We start from the raw sequence: 23,666 nt of genomic DNA on the forward strand, positions 1-23,666 counted from the left end.
GGATTTATCAGCTGGATTTTGGGTTGGGAGCCTCTGGTACACTCCCTTCCAATCTGCCTTGCCAGCATGTACTCTTGGGAGAGTATTGGCTGCCATTTACATCTGACACATTAAAGAGTGAGTACATATTTCACTGCCCTGCCTGCTCACAGGGCATGGAGGAGCAGAACAGAAGCAGCATGTTAGGGCTCCTCTTAGTAAAATATTTTCCAAACTGCACCTAGGAATGTTTGTGGTAAGTAGGAAGCTTAAAAATGCACACAAACACATGCAGAGTCCTAGCAAGGTGTGCTATGTGTGTCTTGAAGCAGAGTAGCCGACCTGTGTTTTATTGGAGCAGGAACAAGCGCAGTTGTGGAGGCAGGATTGCTGCTCCAGTGCTCCAGCTGCATTTCATCTCAGCGTCTTTTAGAACTGTTCATGGCAAAGCTCCATGGAAGGACATGGAGAAAGTCTACCACCAGGCGAGTGAGGAGGGTACCTCATGGACAGTGATCAGCTTCTGCAACAAGACAGAAGATGTAGTGAAGAGAAAGAAGAACTATGCAGTAGATTTGAGTGAGGTCTATAATATATTTGCTAAAAGAATGAAATTTTGAACCATTAAGTTCCTGTGTTAGGCAAGACGTTTCCAGAGATGCAAAACACGGTTTGCCTCTGATTGCATGCTCTGTGACAGGCAAGAAAAAGTGAGACTTTGTAACAGGTGGAATGAGGACGGTAGTAGGAAAAAAAAAAGAAGAATTTTAAAGAAGAAATATTTATGCAATGAAAAATGCAGGGTATGTGATACTGACAAGTAGTTGATACTGTAGACAGGGAAGGAGGAAAGAAAAGTACACTGAAGCTAGCTGGCTTATGCAGATTAGAGGTACAGAAAAAACACCGCAGTGAGAGAGATGTTGAAAAATAAGCCTAGAAAAGCCACTTGAGCTCTTGTGCATTTAGTTTCAGGTAGCCAAGATGAGGCTGTGTTTATTCTTTACTATTATGGCCAACAGAGAATTGGTAAAGGATTATTATCTTTTTCAGTAATGTGGGTGAATATCATGTGTAAGTGGTGATTGGATCCCAGACAAGATGATAGCCATCAAAACTAATAACGGAAAACAGCTGAGAAACTGAACCTTTTGCTACTTTGCATCTGGAAGTAGTCTCACTTAGCAAGGGAAGAATGACAGGACTGAACATGATTTACCTGCAAGAGCTTTGGATACTTCAGCCGTTTGCCTTGGTCTATTTGAGGCAAATGAAAGTCACCTACCTCTGATAGTACACCTCTTGTGACAATGCCTGTTGTTTTCCCCAGAAATTAAAAAACAAACGAGGGGGGGGGGGGGGGGCTTCATCCTTATGTTTCATGTCCAACAAGGTAGGATTAAATGAAGACTAGCTATTGGCCTTTTGTGCTGAGCATTTTGCTTTTATGGTCAGTATAAGAGTTTCTAAAAAGCTGCATATGCTAGTTCTTGTTGGAAGAAGTCAGCCTTTTCACATACCTGGTAGGAATTAAGAATTATTACTGCCTTTGTCAGCATTACTAAAAAAAAAAAATCTATATTTTTGTGAAGGCTGGACAATAAGTAAGGACTTGTAGTAGACCTTGACTCTTGCAAGATTGCAGGTTTTTTAAACATCCAGTTTTTACAGCTTGCTTTTGGCTCCTGCCCTTCAAGCTGAGCTGTATGGATGCATTTCTTTGTCCAAATTCTGCAGTGGGACTATGTGCAGACTCAAAGATATCTGAAGATCATGCATCTTGCATAAAGAGCTGTAGTTACTCACCCAGCACTTCAAATCTCAGAGTTTCATTTCTGGTTTTACAGTGCTGCGAAATTATTACACAGAGGGAAGGGTGTTGCTGACTAAAAGAGTGGTCACATCACAAAACAGACTTCATGAGAATTATTCTCATGAAGTAAAACTTGGAGGGGTGAGATTTGGATTTGTCACTTTGATAATGCAGTAATGTTGCCTTTCATATACAGGTTGTAGGTGAAATCATAGCACCGACTGCTTGTAATAGCAAGCAAGCAGAGTTTAATATATTACTCTTCCAGTCAACCTAGTGATCTTTTTGCAGGAAATCTTACGCTACGAGGGGTGACCTCAGCCATGATCTTAAAAAGAATATTATGGATTGAATGAAACTTGGAAATTGGACTGTCTTCCTTCCTTCAAACTTCTCTTGGCAGCAGAAGTTGTTCAGGTCATGCTGTTTGGGAGGATAAATGATCTTCTAAGACTGGCAATCCTCTCACAGCATGTAGAATCAGAAATTAAATAAGAAACAACTTCTAAATTTGCTATATATGATATTCATTAGGATCTTCAGATAAGACCAGGAGATTCCTCTCTATCTCATGGAACTTGTTTTGGGTTTGGTTTTTTTTTCCTTAAGTTCAGTTCAATAAAATAATGCCAAGAGCATTACCATTTGTGTTCTTTCCATAGTTATCTTGGTTTACTCTGGGATTCCCAATTTTTGGTCTGAGCCATTAGTTGGAATACTTGAGCTGCTTGGCTTCATTTGCACAACTAGTGCAAAAATAGAGCTGGTCTTGTCTTTTAAAATAGATCTACCAGAGGGCTTTTTCCTGTTTTGTTTTTGGGGTTTTGGGGTTTTTTGGTGATTTTTTTTTTTTTCTTTTTCTTCAGTAGTTTCTCAAACAACATTTGAGTCTATAGGGTACACTTTCCAAGCTACTTTAGTTAGATTTTTGTTACTGTATTTTCATGTTAGTTCAGTGTGTTCTATACACCTGTTATTTCTGTTCCTAAATTAACTTTGTTTTCCTCTGGTTTCGTCTCCTGTCTCAGTATCACCATGCTGTTTCTCCTTATTCTTCATCATTTTGCTGAATAGAAATGGTAATGAAAATAATTAGAAGTGCTGAATATGATATGTTTCAGCACTTAAGTGAGATCTTGTCTTTGGTATTGATCTAATGTTGCTGAAAGTTTTTTTTACCTGGCTGTGGCACAGACACCACCCTCACTCCAATCCCACAGAAGAAAAGAAGAAAAACAGTGAAGAAGAGTTTCCATCTAGGCCACCCCTGCTCTGTCCTGTCTTTCTGCCCCACCCCCCTGCCCTGTCACCCTTAACTTAATCTTTCTATTTGATCTCTGTGCCTCCCCCCACCCTTCATGCTTATATATTTACTCCATTCTTTATTTCTTTTCTCTCCAATGTTCACATTATTGTTGCTCCCTTGTGTCCTATAAAAAAAACAGTGAGCCTCTCTTAGGCAGGAGACAAGATGGGTGCTAAAAGCACGTCTTTCCTTTGTCCAGCTGTAGTTTGCTTTGCAGCCTAAACTAGTTAGATTTTACAGAGAGTAATGTGAAATAGTGGATAGTGGTTGTGTTTCTCTTGAATAGTGGGCAAAGGGTGAAAGGGTGGGATATGAGTTTATTTTTCTCGTAATGCATTGAAATTGGACTGAACCAAAACCTGGGGATGTTCTGTTGTCACAAATACTCATATACTATGAATACTGAAAGTATGAATACTGAATACTAATGTCCTGAACACATTGTCTACAGAAAAAAAATATTCATGTTTTATTCTGCTTCCTTGCTGAAGTGTCTTTGCCTTGATCTGAAAAGGCGGGTCTGTCCTGTCATGCAAAACCTTAGACCCTCTCCACTATCAATGAATTTGACCAACGTTCTGAGGTCTGACAAAAGTGATTTGTCTGTTGGGTATGCACTACTACTGTCAAATTTTTTCATTCATCACCCAGCTACCTGGGAATTGATATATAATTGCCCTAGAAGTAGAAGGCTTTAAGGATCTTGTTACCAGTTCCTTCAGCCTGCCAGACCACATGCTCTCTCCCTATTGATTTTTAATAAGGGTGTTCAATACTGTCTACAGTTTCTATTCAATATAAGGACTCAAACTTATACTGTGTGACTGGCTATAATGGCTCCTTTGAAGTCATCAGGATCTTTCAGGCAGTTAATTCCGATTTAATGACCTCAGAATGAATATGTACTGACAAGAATAAGCAGATGATAAATTGTTGTTATCGAAGGAATTATTTCTATCTTACTATCATACTAAAAAGTAATCTATTGTACAAATTTTTTCACTTGTCTCTTAATTGTTGCTTGTTAAACATCCTTAAAGCTGTAGGAGATATATTTTTTTAATACATACTATTTTGAAATTACATTGATGTTCAGGTCTTAACTTTGGGACACAAGGAGCTTCAAAGCTGGGAAAATCCGTTCTCTTAAATGTGCTTCATTTGTCAGTTATTGCATAGGAGACAGCTCTCCCAGCAGCTCCTGCAGCCGTGGCATGGTACATTCAGAGCAGAGTGGAATTCATGATGCCTTGTTTTCATTTATCCTGCATCTAAAGCACAAGACTAAGACTAATATAGGGGATCCACTCTTACTGCTTTTCATATAGGCTAACGTCAGCTTGCCTACAGATTAGTATCTGTCTGTCCCTGATAATTGATGAGATCAGTCTTAATGTGTTTCCAGTTCATGCCCTTACATGAGGGGAAAATTCACAACTTCTAGCGTTTTGCAGTGTCCAGTTTAATTTCTCTACAGAGGTACTGTGAATAACAGTCCGTACCTTCTAACAGCAGAAGAGTATAAGATGATAATCCTGTTGTCAGTAATTTCCTTTATCCACTTATTGTTTGGGATCTTGACATCTCCCTAGTTAGCAGGAAGTAAAATATTTTGGCAGCTGAACTTGCATGCCAACTTCCAGAGTGTGTCTAAGGCATTAAAGAACTGCAGTGCATTCCTGTAAGCAGAATGGTAAAGTATACCCATTTTTTAGTTAGGTAGCACATTTTAATCCTTTGTCTTATTTACTGGGTGATTGCTCGTTTTACCTCTACAACTACAGATACTGCTTGAGTTTGAAGTCAGGTAGGAGGCTCAAAGACAGAAAGCAGGCCACGTCCAGAGCACGTTCAGCTGGACTGGCTGATACTGCCCTTTCACTGCTCGTGAGCTTTATGGGGGAGTTGGCAGGCCTCAGTCTATAAAAGCAGCAGAGCTTGCAAGTTGCTTCATGCCAGGAATGCATTTTTTTTGACAATGCACTTAGTACTGAAAAATATTCATCGCAGCAACTAGCTACAATACTTATTTGTCACAGCACTACAGGAGATATGATTTAAAATACAACAGTCTAGTGATAACATTTCAAATCCTAAATATCTGCCTTTATAAGTAGTGATATTGCAGGGAAGCATTTCACATAAGTACAAAGTCTTTTATTTGAATGAATAAAAAACCCCAAGTTATTAGAAATTCACTAAGCCAGTCACACTAGGACAACCTGTTGCTTCATCACAAAGGCTTTTTATATTCAATTGTCTTACTCCTTCCCAAATTAGCAGTAAAAGGGACATTACCTCTCAATGCTTTACTTAAATGTGTCCTTCTCTCACCGTCTCCAGCATGAATTGCCTGTATCTGCTGGTTTTATCTTCTCTGGCATGAAAACTCAGCTGAATCATTTGAGGCCGATTTCGAATAGTGTAGAGGAAATGTTAAGAAAAACATTTTTTCGCAGTTTCTTCATTCATTGTGAGTGCTTGACACTTAATAGTAAGTGCCTAGGAGATATAACTGGATGACTTCTACTGTCTCTTTAAATTGTTAATTTTGACTAACACCCTTAGTGGATGCAAGTGACTAATTTCTGTTTCCACAGTTCCTTCCATCTATATAAATTCGCACTTATAGTTCACCCTTGAACCACACATGGAGCCAGGGTTGGACTGGGCCTTTTTAAAAAGCAATTGGGTAAAGTTTAGGATTCAAAAGGGAGAAGATGCAAATATTTTCATATACCAGAGTTAGACTACTGATAATTTCAAGCTCTGGGAATTTTATTAATGTGATGTATTATTGTAGACACTGGTTTTGCTGTAACTTGTTTTGTTGAATCTAACCACAGGTTTGTTTGATGGTTTGGGTTTTTTTTTTTTCACTCTGTGGAACTTGATGACTCTTGTTTACAACCTTGGCAGAAGGCATGTTCAGGAGGATACTTCTGTCTTGTATTTGTTCTCATTTGATGTAACAGGTGAAGAATTTAATGGGGTTTTTTCCTTCATAAATATTTAAACTTATGGTGACAAATAAAAAAAGAATGACCTTGAAACAGAGTATTGCAAAGATGCTTGAGGAAAGTTTGCTTTGGGGACCTCCTCCCAAGCACAAAATGAATTGAAGAACTGAGAGGGGGGTGATCTGAGCAATTAATGGCCGACACGAGTGTCAAATGGATATAAGCAAGGCACAATTGCATTTGTCAGGGCTGGTGAAAAGGAAGTTGCATTCATAGGAAATGTATCTTGAAATTATTGCACAGAGGATTCTTATATGAGAAAATTTAACTTAAACCTAGGTTAGGTGGCAAGTATCAACTTTAGTTAAGGCAATAGATGAGGAATAATATGAGTATGGTATGTTTTGTTGGGTTTTTTTCCTCTTCCAGAAGTCTCTGTGAGGGATTTCATGAAACTGTCTTTCAAGCTGCCTATTGTTTTGATGCCATACCAACTATTTAAATTATAACACATCAAAGGAAGATAGGATCAGTCTTTGCAAAGTAAAGTTCAAGAAGGAATGTAACTTTTAAACATGTGATTTCTCTGTCTCAATACAATTAATCATATTTTCAGGCCAAGGTTGCTACATTGACCTGTAATTATTCTTTCAATACTAATGCAAGTTATGAAATATTACAGAAGCCATATGCAGTCTTTTATGACAAAGTGGTTTAGCCTTGATCAGTAATAAAAACAATGAGATAACCCAACTATTAAGAAGGAAAGAGCATCCCTCAGGAACACCGTTTTGTCTTTCATGTATTAACTCTTTTCATGTCACCTGTGCCTGGAATTATCTTTCAAATAAACTAGTAGACATTTTTAATAACATGCTTTCTAATCTGCTTTAGGAACATTCATCTATTTTAACAAAATCTTGGAAGCTAAGACACAGCTTGAAATTGAAGTGGAGAAGTCAACTCTCAGAACTGGTGATTCTTTTTACTGCTTCAGATGTGATCCCTGAACATACAACTACTACTGTTACAGAGGGCTTTTTTTTCTGAAGTCAGTACCAACATGCATATATTTTTTTTCTGACAGAAGAATATATTTGTTTCTATCTAGTCTGTTAGTCCATGTTTTGTGCTTTTGGAATTGCTACCATTGTGGTCAGAATTCCTCAGTTATTATGAAGAACACTTTACTTTCAAAGACTTTTTGGGTGTCTTAAAGATAGTTGTCAAAACATGAGGATAAAGCAAATGTGCAAGATAACCATTCAGCTGGGTTTTATTTATGTGATCATGAGCCTTAATATCAATGAATAACTTAATGGGAGTTTGCATTATTGAGCATCTTTGCTGAAAATTAAAAAGTGAGCAGCTGGAGTTGAGTGGCCTGAAGGACAGGAGTACCAGGCTCTGGTCATGATCAGCAGTTTGCTGCTCTGCAGTTAGCTTCCAGGCAGGGAGATGTGCTGATGAGCCACAAGGTGAAAGATCTGGCTTCCAGAACTCCTGCCAGTCCAGGGGTGATGCCTTGGAGCACACCAGTGCTGTCTATTTGCCCCCCAAAACCCTAAAAAGAAATGAGCAGCAACCTGCGGCTTACAGGTAAAATACTAAAACTGGGAACGTCTGGTTTTCACTCTCACAAGGTCTCCCTTGTGCTGTTGACTGTGGGAGGAATTCTGCACTCCCCTTTATTCTTAGTTTTAGACAAGGTTCAGAAAGTTGTCTTGGTGAAAGAGTGCATGAAGACGAAGTAATTAAAAGTGAAAAGGAATGGCACTTTGCCTGCTGGTCCTCCAGCTCACAGTGCTAAGAATGAGAATAGTTGTCTATAATGCAGTAGCTTATGTATAGTATGTAAATACACTTACTGTTCTATGCCCCAGTATCGACCTTTACTAGAAGACATACCAGTGTGGCACACACTTTTCTCCAAGTAATTAAATCATATTCAACTTAACAACTTCTTATGCAAAAACTCATCCTGGTACATACTATTCCCTACGTTTAAAATAATGGTGATTTGCTGCAATCTTAGATATACCTTTCCCAGCCTTCATTTGTCTTGTATCATTCAGCCAGTAATATGTCCGTTTTGTAATAAAAAGGTAATCATTGTTTTCCTTCCCTGTTGTTTAGATTCTGTTCATTGGTTTTGCCTCCCTGCTGTAAGCAGAGTAGTTTATTCACAAAAGACTGGGGATACCATCTTGTAAAAACAGCTCATTTCACAAGGTAGCAGTAGCAATAATAGAAACCCTTCTCACTAAAGATACTCCGTATGCACTTGTGATTGTCACAAGTGCTATAATTAGTTGTGATCTTAGTCAACAACTGAAAGCTTTGATCCTAATCCTTCATTAATGAGGCAGTTGTGTATGTGGAATTCAGAGGCAATGAATGCATCCACTGAATACTACATTGTAACTGGGTAGTGCTTTCATTTCAAATGGTTTCCCATCTTATATGCAACAGCCAATGTCATTCAGAAAAGGAGCATATCCTAATCCTTTCATTTCATATGAGATTGGTGAGTGAGTGTTTTTTCTTTCACTGGAGATGCTGATATGGATTATTTATTTTTATGTGAAACAGTAAAACAGAATCTGGGGGCATATTGTTGCATTTTTCTTCCTTTTTTATTTTGCCCCCCTGGTCTTCTGATATGTAAAAGTTGTTGATAAATAGCAAAATGTGTAGAGCATAATTTGGCTGTATTATTGAACCTGTGCAAAGGATAGGTTTTGTGCCAACAGCCATGAAGAAATAAAATGTTTCTGCTTTTATTCAGTGAAGAAATTTTAAAATGTTTCTGCTTTATGCAGAAGAAGGGAGGCTTAGTATTTTTGTAACTCTTGGGGGGACAGCTGCTGGTTATTGTTATGTTGGAATCACAAGGGGGTTTTTAACATGCTATTGGTAATTAATTTTTTTAATAGTGGATGGAGAAGTTGTCACATAATCATTTGCAGACTTTATAAATATAGGGAGTAAAATCTTGCAGGGTTATTTGTTTTTCAGCAGACTGGTTATTTTGTCAGAGAAATACTTATGATTTCAAAGTACATTAATAGCTAACCACTTATAAAAAGACCGCTTCTGAATCTAACAGAAAACAAAACCGTATGTGACCATTTCATCTCACCTTTTAGTATTTTCCTAAACATAGGCACTGAACTTCTTCTTAATGAAACTTAACCCTATTTTTTAAGAGTTTAAACAGTGTCTCTGTTTGCAGAGTGAGATGTGGTTGGTGTTGGTAGGTTGGTTGGTCTCTTTGGCCACCAGCAGCCAAATAAACGTTCCAGGAGCGGTAGGCATGCTGAGTCCTTACGGCTGGCTTTGCACAAGCTCAGCCTACTCTGACGTGTGCTGGGCATGGACCGGTGCCAGCAGCAAGCAGGGAGGGAGAAAACACCAGTTTTACCTCTTGCTTTCACGCCTGTTCACTGGCTGGGTTTCGGAAGGAGATGCTGAAGCAGGATGTTTTTGAGGATTCTTTTGGGCGACTCAGCATGTCTTTGCATAAGTTGTTCAAATACTTAATTGCACTTACTATTGAAAGTGGGTGGCTTATTTCTGATCTGGATTTCCAGCCTTATTTCTGCCTAGCTTTGGTTTCCAGCCATCAGATGTCAGTTGCTTCTTTCCGATAAAGCTGTTGTCAGAAATCTTTTCTCAGTAGAGATTTTCTAAATCAAATTAGTCCCCTGGTGGATGAGCGTAAGTGATTGAGCTTCTTACCATGAGACAGGTCCCCTAAGCTCCCCTGAGTCTACATGCCCGTTTCTGAGCCCTCTATATTTTTGGGAGCACGTAGTGGAGAGCCATGTGTGGCGTTACACCAGCCTTTTGCCTTTCGCGCAAGGTCGGGGTAGTAGCTTTCTCCTCCTATGCAGTATTGCTCTTCGTTAGCATGAGCCTCTTCAGCATTAGCTTGAGAGAGCAGGTTGCAGTTGGATACTGATGTACTGCCTGCATCCTTTCCCATGCTCCTGGGCACAGCCTGGCTGTCTCAGGCATCCAGGTATGTGGCATTTAATGCCTAGTCACTGTTTGATTTGGTTTTGCACAGCTTTTGGAGGGGGCTCGGTGCTCTGACATCCTCAGCATGAGGCACTGAAATCAGGTTTTCCAGTTCTTAGCACCTGCTACTCTCACTTGTTCAGAAACGCACCAGCAAGCATGCCAGCAAGAAGTAAGCGTTATTGTCCAAAAAATCTGGGCCATAAAGGCTACATGTGTGAGACAGAAGCTTTTGAAAATCAGACCTTGAATGTACAGGTGGCTTAACTGATCTCAGTGCAAATGCTGGTGACCTTTTTTCCTGTTCGATAATTAAAGGTTACATTTGCGTAATTTATTGGACAGTTATTTAGATTGTCAGTTTTTTCCACTCACATTTGTACAGACTTCAATTAAAAAAAAAAAAAATCTATAAAAGATGGAGAAGGATGGCAAATGCGCTAGAGCTGTCCCTCATTCAACCTTCCTGTGCTAAATCCTGCTGTGTCCTGCAGAGGCAGTGAGAGGAGGGTGTAGACAGAGGGGAATCCTCTTCACACAGAGCCTGATTAAACCGTGGAACTCAGTGCTCCACCATGTTGTGAATGTTAAAACTCATGCAAGTTTTGTGGGGAAAAAAAACCCAAAATTAGAGTAATGGAAGGAAAATCCACGAGGTTAGTTAAGCATTGCAAAAGAGTATTCACTGCTCTTGCCTGGGGGTGTTTGGTGAACCCCTATCAGGCAACAGGAGCCTGGAAGGGCTGGTGTTGCTCGGTCTGACACTTAAATTTCTTCCTGCTTTGAAATAAAATTTTCTTTTCATTTTCTAAATGGAACTAAAATGTACTGTACTTAACTGCAGCTTCAGGAAAGGTAAAGATTAAATTAATTTGATGTTTGAGAGATTAAAAGTATCCTGGTTTCAGCTGGGATAGAGTTAACTGTCTTCCTAGTAGCTGGTACAGTGCTATGTTTTGAGTTCAGTATGTGAAGAATGTTGATAACACTGATGTTTTCAGTTGTTGCTCAGTAGTGTTTAGACTAGAGTCAAGGATTTTTCAGCTTCTCATGCCCAGCCAGGGCAGCTGACCCAAACTGGCCAACAGTGTATTCCATACCATGGGACGTCCCATCTAGTTTAGGAACTGGGAAGTGGGGGGGCAGGGAATCGCCGCTCGGGGACTAACTGGGTGTCGGTCGGCGGGTGGTGAGCAATTGCCATGCGCATCGTTTGTACATTCCAATCCTTTTATTATTGCTGTTGTCATTTTATTAGTGTTATCATTATTAGTTTCTTCTTTTCTGTTCTCTTAAACCGTTCTTATCTCAACCCACAGGTTTTGCTTCTTTTCCTTATTTTCTCTCCCATCCCACTGGGTGGGGGGGAGTGAGTGAGCGGCTGCGTGGTGCTTAGTTGCTGGCTGGGGTTAAACCACGACAGTCCATTTTGGCGCCCATCGTGGGACTTGGAGGGTTGAGATAATGACAAACCTGACCAGAGCTTGTTAAAACAAATTTGTTATAAGCATTCATTATATTCGTCTAATAGTCGCTGGTCACTATGTTGATTTATGTGTTCTTAGAGTTGTTGCTCTGGTTTTTAAAGGTCTGTTATGTATCACCTCGCTTGCTGTATGTAGTCTCTCTTCTGCTGCTTATCATCTGTGGGAGGTGGATTAAGGTTTTCGCTTTGATGTATTGTATAACACTGGTTTATGGTATGATAAAGTCGTCAGCTGTGGGATTAATCCAGTATTTGCACTCAGCATTGTCACCTTTATACTCCGGGAGCCGTGTGTGGGAAACTTAATAATTACACCATTTACCTTTCCTCCTTGGAAAGCCAGTCTATGGGTGGGGTACCTTTCTTCCCCTCTCCTTTCTCCTTCAGTCCAGTTACAATGGTGTTTGAGAATTTTGAAAAATTTGAATACTCTTGGGATGTTGAGACCAGCACGGTCCTAGCCCTACTGCTAGGAATTAGCATGCTTCTGAATGTGGTTCAGCTCTCGTTTAAGGTTAAACAACTATTTAAGAAGATCACCCAGAGATGTGCCCCAAGGCTGGATAATTATGAGTGGCAGGGTGTGTGGGGTAGTACGCGCAAGTACTTAGAAAAGTGGGCACCTCCAATGTTTTGGAAATTCACCCCTGAACAAGTGCAGGATCCAGAAGAACTAGTAAAATATTTGGAAAAGGTATGCTGTCACCCCGGCAGTTCCAGAGAGATACAAATCACTGCAACGTGCTGGGGCCTGGCCCATGCCTATCGAGCCCTGTTCGACACCACTCAGTACCCTCAAGGGGAAGAGAATGCCTCTGGATCTAACAACAAAACGACGAGCACTGCTGCTACCCAAACCTTGGTGATGGGCACTGAGGTCCCTCCAGCCCCGGCGACGAGCACTGCTGCTACCCAAACCTCGGCAACAGACACTGCGGTTATCCAAAACCCAGCGAGCGATACTGCAACTGAACCAGCGGACCAACCTGCACCAGTATCATTTGCCCCCATACAGAAGAAGAAATACACAAAAAAATCAGTTCGCTTAGCGAAGGAGGGAGATGAGCCAGGGTCATCACGGGAACAGGAGGAAGAGGCAGAACCAGAGGTAATAACCCGGTCCCTATCCTTGAGCGAGCTGCGGGATTTGCGAAACGATTTTGGCCGCCGTATAGGTGAGCATATTATCACCTGGCTCCTCCAATGCTGAGACAATGGGGCTAATAGCTTGGAATTAGAAGGTAGGGAAGCCAAGCAGCTGGGATCGCTTGCCAGGGAAGGTGGCATTGACAAGGCAATTGGAAGAGGGACACAAGCCATCAGCCTCTGGAGGCGACTCCTGTCAAGTGTGAAGGAAAGGTACCCCTTTAAGGAAGATGTTATATGTCAGTCAAGCAAGTGGACCACCATGGAAAAAGGTATTCAATATCTGAGGGAATTAGCCATGCTAGAGACGATTCATCATGACCCGGACAACCCACAATTACCCAAAGATCCAGACGAAGTCCAATGCACACGACCCATGTGGCAGAAGTTTGTACGGAGCGCACCATCATCCTATGCCAACGCATTGGCAATAATGGCCTGGAAGGATGAAGAGGCACCGACAGTGGAGGAAGTGGCTCACCAACTCCGTCAATACGAAGAAAATCTCTCCTCCTCCCTACAAGCCTGCATTTCGGCTGTGGAAAAGCTGTCCCAGAATGTCCAACAAATCAAAGAGGATATGTTCTACTCCACACCTGTAAGGACCAATGTCTCAGCTATTAGGAGTGAGCATTCCTCTGCCCAAGAGAGAGAATATAGAAGGTACACACTGCGAGGTGCCCTGTGGTTTTACCTATGTGATCATGGAGAGGACATGAGGAAATGGGACAGAAAACCTACCTCGGTCCTAAATGCACGGGTGCGAGAAAAACCACCACAAAAGGGGATTCTACCAGGAAAAATGCCGCTTCAGTTTCCAAACAGAGTAGAAGGGCTGATCTTATTTCTGATCCTCTTGAAGGGACTTCTGAGCCAATTTTACGAGAAGTGAGTACTGGATACTCTGACCAGAATTAGAGGGGCCCTGCCTCCAGCCAGGTGCAGATATTTAGAAATACTTCTGAGCATTACAGAAATGTTTTCACTCAGTCTGAGCTTTGGGTGATTTGTTTTTGGAATTTGCTTCCACTGGCTGTGGCTTTTCTGGCAGGCAGCACTGCACCCCAGCACAAACCACATTATCATTGAAGGTGGGGTGTTATCATTAAGACTTTAAAAAGAAAGAAAATTTTTATGCTTTCATAATGGTATTAGAGACTAAATTGTCTGAAGTTGTAGAAGTAACCACTGAAAATATTAAGAGTTGCATTCTATTTTTGTAATTTTTGTGGCTTATCAGGAAGCTTATTTGTTCCTGTCTGTTACAACACTTCAGTAACAAAGTTTACAAATTTACAAAATGTAAACTTCTAATTAAATATTTATGAAACAAATCTAAAAATGGTGGGAGGAGTGATGCTTTTGGTAGGTTGGGGGATTTTTTGGTTGCTTGTAGATTTTTTTGTTTCGAGACAAGCAAGGCCTTTCCTTTGGTCCACTGAGAAACTTACAAAATTCATTGTGCAGTATATACCAACAGCATCCAAAACCATTCATGCCTGTTGTAGAGAACATGTAGAGATATCTCAAAGATAGCCAAAGCCAAAGGCTTTCTGTTCATTTGGGGGGTGTTATTTGTTTTGCTTTGAGGGTTATACATCTAAGGTAAAGTTGGAGGAAAAGTTTGGATTTCAGTTTAAGTTTTTCTTAAAGTTTGAGGATGTATTTCACTGGGACTAAAATGTTGTACTTCTGATTTTATGTTTTTTAAATAATTTAACATAGATATGTTTATATTTCAACTTGTTTTGGGGAAAGTAGTCATAAGTAAATATTGGTTGTTATTAATCAGCCTGATCTTCAGATTAAAGTTTACTTCTGTTGAAGACACTGAGAAATGATTGGGGTGTGGGAGGGTCCTGGTGTTTTCCCTACCTGTATTAGTCTATCTACTAAAATGTATTACCTCTGTAAGTGAAGTTAACTATAGTACATACAGTCAAACTAATTTAAAAAAAAAAAAAAAATCCTGCACAACGATGTGTACGTTCTTTCTTTGTAAGAATTTTTAAACTAACTTTGCAGTTATTAAATGTGACCAGGGAAATGAAACTAATTATATAATAAAATATTTAGGGACAATATAGTTGAAATGAAATAGTTGACCATCATTGGAGAGCTTTTTAAATCGCTGTCATGTCCCTAGCACAGAAGTGTTACTCTAGTTAATGCAGAGGTTGTTGGATGTTGCTGCATAGTGAAGGAACTGTTGCTCACTCTGCTTGAATTACCCCAAATGCAAATCTTTCTGATACCAGTGTGATAGGTATCACCTAGTTATCCAACAGGAATGGGTGGTAATTAGTGCATGCTTGCTGATTATTTTCTGCATCCATGAGGGATTTTCTTAATCAAAGTTGTTACAAATAAAGTAAATATCTGTGAGGCCAAACTGTCACTAAGGGAAGGATTTGAGGTATTTCATTAGGGTACTGTGGGGTCCATAGGTGCTTTAAAACGTATTTGCATTGGCACTCGGGTGTAACAGTTTACCTTTTAAAAATAAACTAATATAGAAAGAATGTAACTTAGCAAAGGGCTTTCTGCTGGTTTATGTACCTTAGTCATTGCCAGGCTTTTTTTTTCCTTGGAATTTTTCCTTTGGCAGCAGTTTCTAACCTGTTTGAATAACATTGCTTTGTTCACACTGAAGAGTTTCTCCTGGGTTAGAAAATGGGGCAGGCGGGAAATCCTTGTATATTTACATATATTTGCTGTGTGTCTCACATGTCTGCCTAAACCACATTTTTATATCCTCCTCTGAGGTTAAATGAATGGCTTTACCCTGACAGAACAGATTGGTCCAACTAAATTTTACCTGTACTAAAGTAGAAATTCTGCTTTTCTTCCTTCCCTTCTCCCCCCCCCCCCAAAAAAAAAAAAATTAACCTCAGTCCCTACCACAGCTGCTAGCACTCCTGATGCTGTTGACAAATACTTGGAGACACCTGGGGATGAGAATGAACATGCCCATTTCCAGAAAGCCAAGGAGAGACTTGAAGCTAAGCATCGTGAAAGGATGTCTCAGGTAAGGGGAGATTTCTTTACCTATAAATATGGGAGGGAGTTTTGTCTGTCAAGTCGTAAGATGCTTGGAGTCCTTCATTTTCTTATTTCCCCAAGGCTTCAGCCAGCTGCCCTATCTATTTGCAATTTTGTACATACTCCATTTACTGCCTTTCTGACTCTTATCTAAGAATTCGGCTGACTGGGACATATATTTGTGGTTGGGTTGCAGCTGCAATCATGAGTCGCTACAGTGACTTGTGCTGGTAAAAAGGAAAAAAAAGTCTGTTAAAAATTTCTCTCGTTTTTGTGGAAGAATGTTTGGTTTGTGAGATTGTTCTTATTTCTAAGTAAAGAACTTGACCACTGTATTAGTCATCCTTCCTTTGTAGCGGCTGAGGGAGGAGATTGCTTGTGATTAGCTTTGTTCTCTGTGTGTAGGCATACATGGCTGTGCCCTGGGGTAACATAAGCTCGCGTATGTTCATCTAATGGTCTTGAGCCTCAAGGTAACAAGAAATGCATCTAAAGCTAAAGAAAAGAGGAAAAATTAGTGCTTTTGAACTGATCCAAAATCCAACTGAATCAACCCTTTTGTTCCTTTAACCAAAAAGATTTGTGTAGCCTGAAACTAGACTGGTTTTAATCCTATTGAACACTAAGAGATGAGCTATTCACTCTCTCAGAATTAGGGTTTATAATAGCAATGCCAATAAAAAATTGTCACAGTTCTGTCTAATAACAACAAAGAAAAATATAAGAGGTTTAAAGGAAAGCCTGTAGTGCATTTTTTTTAGGATGGAACAACCACAAAAATGAAGGTAGTGTAATTCAGATGCACTGCATGTATCCTTGTAGCTATTTTACTATAATTTATCATTGTAACTTTGTTCCCCTGTTGCATTTGCAGTGTTACTCTGTATTACTGACACACTAACCTTTAGCTCTGTGCTAAAATGTTTGAGTAGGCCTGAAATTAAGCTCTTAGGCCCCGTCTACTGGCACTGTAGCTGTGCCTGGCACTCTTCTAATAAACAGAGCAGGGTATCTCACCTGAAGCAGTCACCCGATCGGTGCAAACTGCGTGCCATGAATATGGCAGTTAATAGGTAGGACGAGATGTGCTCCTCATCTGCTTGGGAAGCATTGTAGCACAAATAAGCTATCTCCTTCTTAAATACAGAAAATAGTCCCAGCCTAATGCTTGTAAAGTGTTATGATTTCCTTTCCTCTGGAAGATCAAACAACTTCATTAAAGCAAGCAGCGGCGGAGGCAGCCGTGGTGCGAGTGCTGCCTTTTTGCCGGGCTCAGAGCCACCCTGAAGCCGAGGGGTAAGTCGGGAGGGAGGTGAGCAATGGCTCGCAAGGCACCTCCGCCAAGGGCATGGCTCACCCCAGTCCTCTTCGTAACAAACTTCCATGTGGCTACACTACTCAGTTTGGGAAGGACAGGCTGGGAATTGGGAGGATAAAAAATGTTGTGCACTCAGCCTGCCCGGCCGAGGAGAGAGATCCTGCCCCAGCCAGGCACGCAGAGGGTCAGCGGGTAATGCAGCTATCACCCTGTTATTACCTCCCCTTGAAATAGCCTTTTTTTTTTAAAAAAACCACCGTAGGAGCAGGTGTCCTGAAAGCAAAGGACAGTCAGCACGAAAGGCAGGTTTCCCTGGAACAGTCCTCAGATTCCCACCATGGTTTCAGGTTTGTCTCCAAAACCCAAATATGTAAAGGTTAAGCTGAGTAATTAAGGGCAGTATTTGGGTGAACTGTGTATCTTCTGTTTTCTACAAAGCTGATGGTTTGTGGAAAAGAGCTAATCAAATGCACGGGCACTCAGACAACATCATATAGAGAAAACGTACCACGTCAGTGCTTGAGGCCAACAAAATTAACTAGGAAAAGCACTGAACCATAGCATCAGAAAACTTCTGAATAAATGCGCTGCACATTTTAGCATGCGCGTTTGGGGCAACTTCATAAATGAAGGCTGTGGTTCAAGGGTTTGACTGAAGATCATGCTGGTGCTGTGTGTGCTCTGCCCTCGTTAGCACATTCCCAGCCATACTTTCTCTCAGTGCTAATGAGCATACAGCTGCAGGGTGACGCAGGTCAGCTCCCTCATCTCACTGCAATGTCACTCTTCCAAAAAAAAAGTAAAATAATCAACTCTGGCCAGTTCAGCAAGCTAAATCAGACCTGGGAAACAGCAGCACGATATGTACATCAAGAAAGTAAGTTCTTTGATCTTTAATTTGCTTAAGCTGCTTATGAAATCTCAGCTTAAAGTACATATGTCTTGAAGTACATGGAACCCCTGCAGAGCTTTGAAGAAGAGAGTTAACTTTTTAAAAATTAGTTTTCCCTTCTATGAGTAATGCTTTATACAGCATTGTGCTAGCCTCTCCCAGTTAATGTTTCAAATGTTTAACAAATATAAGATCTTATGGAGAAGTAGAAAAGCCAGCTGGTTAACGATTCTGTGTTTCCTCATGTGAACTGTGATATGTCTGTGTCCCATATCGCTGGTTTTCTTTTCTAGCAATGTATTTAAAAATTGCTTTTTACATTTTCTTTAAAATAGGGTATGTTCTTAATATGTATTTAACTAAGAATTAATTTGAAGCTGTTACTTGTTATGTTAAAATCAATACTGAATAAATTAACTCAGTAACCTTTTGACATCAATGTTATTCTCAAAAAAAAAGTAGCAAGTAAGAGTCACTAGCTGCGTCCTCCAGCTGCACTGAACATATTTATTCTTTTTTTTTTTCTCAAAGTCCACTTCTTTCAAAGCTGAGAAATGGGGCCTTATAAAGCAGCAGAAATGCCCCTTTTTTGTCTATTAAAAAGAAAGGAAATAATCAGTGGTTTTAGGAAAATGATCGAGTCGCTCTTTAATCTTGATAAATGTCATAATCTGAAATAAATTGGTTTGTTCACAAAATATAGATACTTTTAATTAATAAAGCAACTAGTTTTAAAACAGGATTTGATTTGATGTACGCTTTACTTTGCAACAGCCAATTAACTCATTAAAAAAAATTAGATGCATTCTGTTTCACATATAAAATGTAATCATCTAAGGAGTAGGGAAGTTTATCATTTAAAAAATTAAATTGGAATTAAGTATTTTAATAAAAACATCATCAGGGCAAATGCAGGTATTCTGTATATCCTCTTTCTGAGTTTTGCCTTTATTTACCATGAAATCCTGACAACTTGTTTCTTTTTCTCTTGCACAGAGATATTCACACAGGCAGAGACCCGGCTTCTGTCGATGGTCATGTTGATTCATAGTTCACAGCTCCTAAAAGACTCTCACTAGGGGAGTCTGTGCTCTTTAGTACGATGACCTGATGTACCTCTGGTTCAGACTGTTCTAATCCCTTCCGCTCTTAAGTGTCTGTCCCTTTAGACTACAGGCCATAAAAGTTTTTCTGCTTTTACTATCTTGCACAGCACCTGGAGCAACAAGGCTTATAAACTTTCCTAGGCAGTACTGTAAAGAGAATTACATTAGCATAGAATTTTGAACTTTTCCCAAGAATTATTAATGCAACGCCAAATAACAGCAGATCTACATTCCCATGCAAACAGGATAGCTATTCAGCAATGCATGTGTAACCTTTAAATGTTTGCTCTTCTCTGACAGGGAGACAATATGCTAACTGATTGCAGGATGCTGTGTTTCTTATTTCCTGTTTTGGTACAATTCCCCTTTTCCTCTTCTCATTCCAGTTTGTTAACTCCTTTATAGCTCCCTCACTTAAAGAGCTGTTGCTAAATAGCCTGGTGGAACCAGATATTGAACCTTACCCAAGGGAGCAGTATATTTATACATTTCTCTCCTCAAATATCTTGTGACATTCTCATGTCTTAAATTTACTCTTCCTCTGGCTGTTTAAAATATTTTAGGAATCATAGCATGTAGAGTACTTATGATACGAACTTAATGATACCTTGTCTCCTAGAGTAGTCTTGCCTCTTGGAAATTCATTTCCAAAGCAAGCATCTGAAAATACTGCAGTCCTCAACCAGCCTGAACAGGGCTGGTGTTATGTTCAAGATTTTTTTTTTTTGATCCTTGCACGCCACTAGTTCCAACAACCTGGAGGGGTCTTCAGCTGGTTTTTAGTGTCAGTGGCACCATAAATGGTTTGGGTTGGAAGGGACCTTAAAGATCATCCAGTTCCAGCCCCACTGCCATGGGCAGGGACACCTTCCACTAGACCAGGTTGCTCAAAGCCCCATCCAACTGGCCTTGAACACTTCCAGGGATAAGACATCCACAGCTTCTCTGGGCAACCTGTTCCAGTGCCTCACCACCTTCACAGTGAAGAATTTCTTCCTTACCTCTAATCTAAATCTACCCTTTTTCAGTTTAAAGCCCATTATCCCTTGTCCTATCACTACATGCCCTTGTAAAAAGTCCCTCTCTGGCTTTCCTGAAGGCCCCCTTTAGGTACTGGAAGGCTGCTGTAAGGTCTTCCCAGAGTCTTCTCCAGGCTGAGCAACCCCAACTCTCTCAGCCTGTATTCATAGGAGAGGTGCTCCAGCCCTGTGATCATCTTTGCAGCCTTCCTCTGGACCAGCTTGAGCAAGCCCATGTCTGTTTTATGCTGGAGGCCCTGTAGCTGGATGCAGGACTCCAGGTGGGGTCTCACCAGAGCAGAGTAGAGGGGCAGAATCACCTCCCTCGACCTGCTGGTCACGCTTCTTTTGATGCGGCCCAGGATATGGTTGGCTTTCTGGGCTGCGAGTGCACATTGCTGGCTCATACTAAATTTTTCATGCACTAATACCCCCAAGTCCTTTTCCTCAGGGCTGCTCTCAGTCCACTCATTGCCCAGCCTGTATCAGTGTTTGGGATTGCCCCGACCCAGGTGCAGGAGCTTACACTTGGCCTCGTTGAACTTCATGACGTTCACACAGGCCTGCCTCTCAACCCTGTCAAGGTCCCTCTGGATGGCATCCCTTCCCTCTAGAGTACCAACCATGCCACTCGGCTTGGCGTCATCCACAAACTTGTGAGGATGCACTCAATCCCACTGTCCATGTCCTCGACAAAGATGTTAAATAATACTTGTCCCTATATTTCCTAGATCCCACCATCTCTATTATTGTGTGTGGGAGGGCTCTTTCCTTCCTTAAAACTGACTGTCAGGTGAGTAGGAGTACACACCCCAGTCACAGTCAGGGCTCTTTGGAGAGGTTTAATGATGTTATTACCAGAAAAAAGGTCAAGATAAGAGTGGAACAAAAAGCCTTTGACAACAGTAGGCATCTTATTGGCATGACTTTAACTTTCTAACTAAGCAAACCTTCAGGCAAGCACCTCTGCTGGTCTGATTGCTGTAACCCAAATGTCTGTCGTAAATTCTTCTCTTGCAGCTATGCTTCTTTGCTCTAGTGTAAAAAAAGAGAGTAAATACTGCTGTTTTCAGTATAATGAGATTTTTTGTACTTAGCATCTCTCTTAATAATGAGTGACACTTTCTGTACTTCCTATTTTCCTCTTGCTGTCCCCTACAGCCCAATTTCAAAAGGAGTCTGCCAGGCGCCGAGTTCTGAGGAAGTTTGACTTTGAAATGGCTTGCTTCTTATATCTCAACCAGAAGTTGTCATTTTCCCTGCACAAAGCCACCAAGCCTCGAAGAGCCATAAATCTGTGTGGCTTTGATAGATCTGGGCTGTCAGAGAAGAATAGGTTTGTAAGTGCATAGAGGCCAAGCTCAGCCTTTTTCTGCACATGCATATCAGGGCAAATTTTTTTCCCCTCCTGCTCTTTGGTTTCCTACAGAGTGCTACGGCATATTTCTTAGTCACTCATAATTCTCTAAAGCGATGACCTTCAATGAGAGCAGAAGTTTTCTCTGGGTAGTAGCATGACTTCCCATAGATAGCTGTGGGGCAGCTGTATCTTCAGTTAGTTAGCATACACACAGAGATGCTTTCAACCATTCAAGTCTTCTCAGTTGCAAAAATCGGCACTCAAAGCACAGCTTCTGCAATCTTTACATTGAATATTGTTTCTGCAAACAGCCATGTCATTCTGTTTTTTTCACAAGCCATTCACTCTCCTACCAAAGCTGAACTCTGAAGCCCATAATTTACATTCCTCCCAACTAGCTGTGTAGGCTGTCAGTTTATCATCCTGCCTTCAATGCCTTTAAAGGTTTAGGGAACTAAAACAGGCAGAGAGACCTGGTCTGGCCAAAGGTCTCCTTATCACATTACCCACAATACTTGTTTTCATCATATGGATTAGCAGAGGGTTAGTTTGGGGGATAAAGATGGCAAAGGAACTCTTATCCTGAAAACCTATCAACTGCTCATTCAGAATGAAAAAGAGTATTAAGCAGATGTCAGAGATGTGATTTGAAGACATAAAAGGCTCTCCTTTTATGAGGGAGAAGAAAATCGTAAAGTTGCTAACCTAGGCCAATGCTCAAGCTTGAGCACATCACTGTAGTTTATGACTTGAATTAATGTAACGTTCGCATCCTGCACCAGTGACATTTCAGGTCTCTAGGAAGGTGCTGCCTGTGAATTAGGTTTTCTTGGCCACCACAACCATATGGCCTAAGTGATGTACAATTAAAAGTTTAATACCTAATGTGCACTTAATACACAGCAGCACTCTGAGCATTAATACATTTTTTGCAGAACACATCATGGTGCTCTAAATTGTGGTGTTGGTTCATGTCCTCTAGCTCTGCTGTGTCAGAGAAGCAGTAAAATCTCCTGATGCCAAAGTACTGGGAAGGTAACTGGTTGTGGGGCGACCTGTAACTTCAGTGCACTGCACATCATATTCTCTGTTGTCAGCTGCTTGCTACAACCCCTTGAAAATGAATTTTCATGTCTCTTTGTAAATTTTGGTTTCCTACCTCCCTAGAGTTTGGCTGCAATTTGCACATCAATGCTTATTTGTCTGATGAGAAGATAATTTAAATTGAAGAGGTACTTCTAGGCTGCCAGTTTATGTAGGTTGTAGTACAATTTTGGGACTTAAGTTTCAGCTTACAGTTCCCAGTAAAAGAGCGGAATGAAGTTAAGACTGTGATTTCTAAGTACTTGACTTCAGGTTTTTGTGCTTACAACTGCTGTCTAACTATGTCCCTGCTGAAGCCCAGAAGCAGGCAAAACAATTTCCCACTTTAAAGTTTTCAGCATCATGTTAGCTTCCCAAAATGTATGTCTCCACTCTCTTGCGCTATTACTTAGGCCAGAATCTCTTTACAGATAAACAATTTCACTGATAGTGAGTTGACCTGGTTTTACTATGAGTGAGTTATTGCTGTCTTGAAATACATTCCCAGGCTTTGGGTCAAAAGGAAGATGAAAACTTGACAACAAAATCCCATATGTTGAATTGGTCTTGAATGCAGGCACCTGCATGCTGGTTAATTGTTGGGGTCTACAACCCTATATAGGACTGAGAGGGGATTCCATTTCAAGGACTCAGACTTGTAAAAGTCTCCTTTGAACCCAGGTTTGGTGGTTTGGGTTTTTTTAAAGGCACAGGCTCAACCAGATACTGGAGGCACCACTAGTGCTCTCCACTCTGCCCATCAAGGAGCCTGATTAGCAATGTCCAGCATGTGGGAGAATGGGGGAGCCTGAGACAGGAGCTGAGTGGTGGAGGCTCAACTTGCAGACATGAGACACAGCAGGTCTAATTTGTCCTGCCTTTGGTATTGGTCTTGGTAAAATTTCAGTCATGCTTGCGGAGCTTTTCTGAAATCCCCTTTAGAAAGGGTATGTTTGACTATTTCTGTTAAACGGTATGAGAATGTGTTTTTTGGTGAGAAAGGAAGGAAAGGAAGTGCACATTTTGAATAATTGCTTCCAGGTTTCTTCTGTCTTCATCTGACATTGTGCTAATCCTGCAAATAAACAAGTCACTTGTTTGTGTGCGCTGCATTCAGTGAGAGCAATTGTTCC

The 23,666-nt window shown here is 40.7% G+C and overlaps 1 protein-coding gene across 3 annotated transcripts in view; it reads left to right on the plus strand.

The window, feature by feature from the left end:
* Nucleotides 1–23,666, plus strand: part of APP (amyloid beta (A4) precursor protein) — a 232,634-nt gene that overhangs the window by 141,474 nt on the left and 67,494 nt on the right. For all 3 annotated transcript variants that reach the window (XM_010585305.1, XM_010585306.1, XM_010585307.1), the window contains one exon: nt 15,608–15,741. In XM_010585305.1, the coding sequence (XP_010583607.1) occupies nt 15,608–15,741 (134 nt within the window). The remainder of the gene's footprint in view (nt 1–15,607; nt 15,742–23,666) is intronic.

The sequence above is a fragment of the Haliaeetus leucocephalus genome, unplaced genomic scaffold (assembly GCF_000737465.1).
Source record: "Haliaeetus leucocephalus isolate CR32 unplaced genomic scaffold, Haliaeetus_leucocephalus-4.0 Scaffold93, whole genome shotgun sequence".
NCBI classification, from domain to species: domain Eukaryota; kingdom Metazoa; phylum Chordata; class Aves; order Accipitriformes; family Accipitridae; genus Haliaeetus; species Haliaeetus leucocephalus.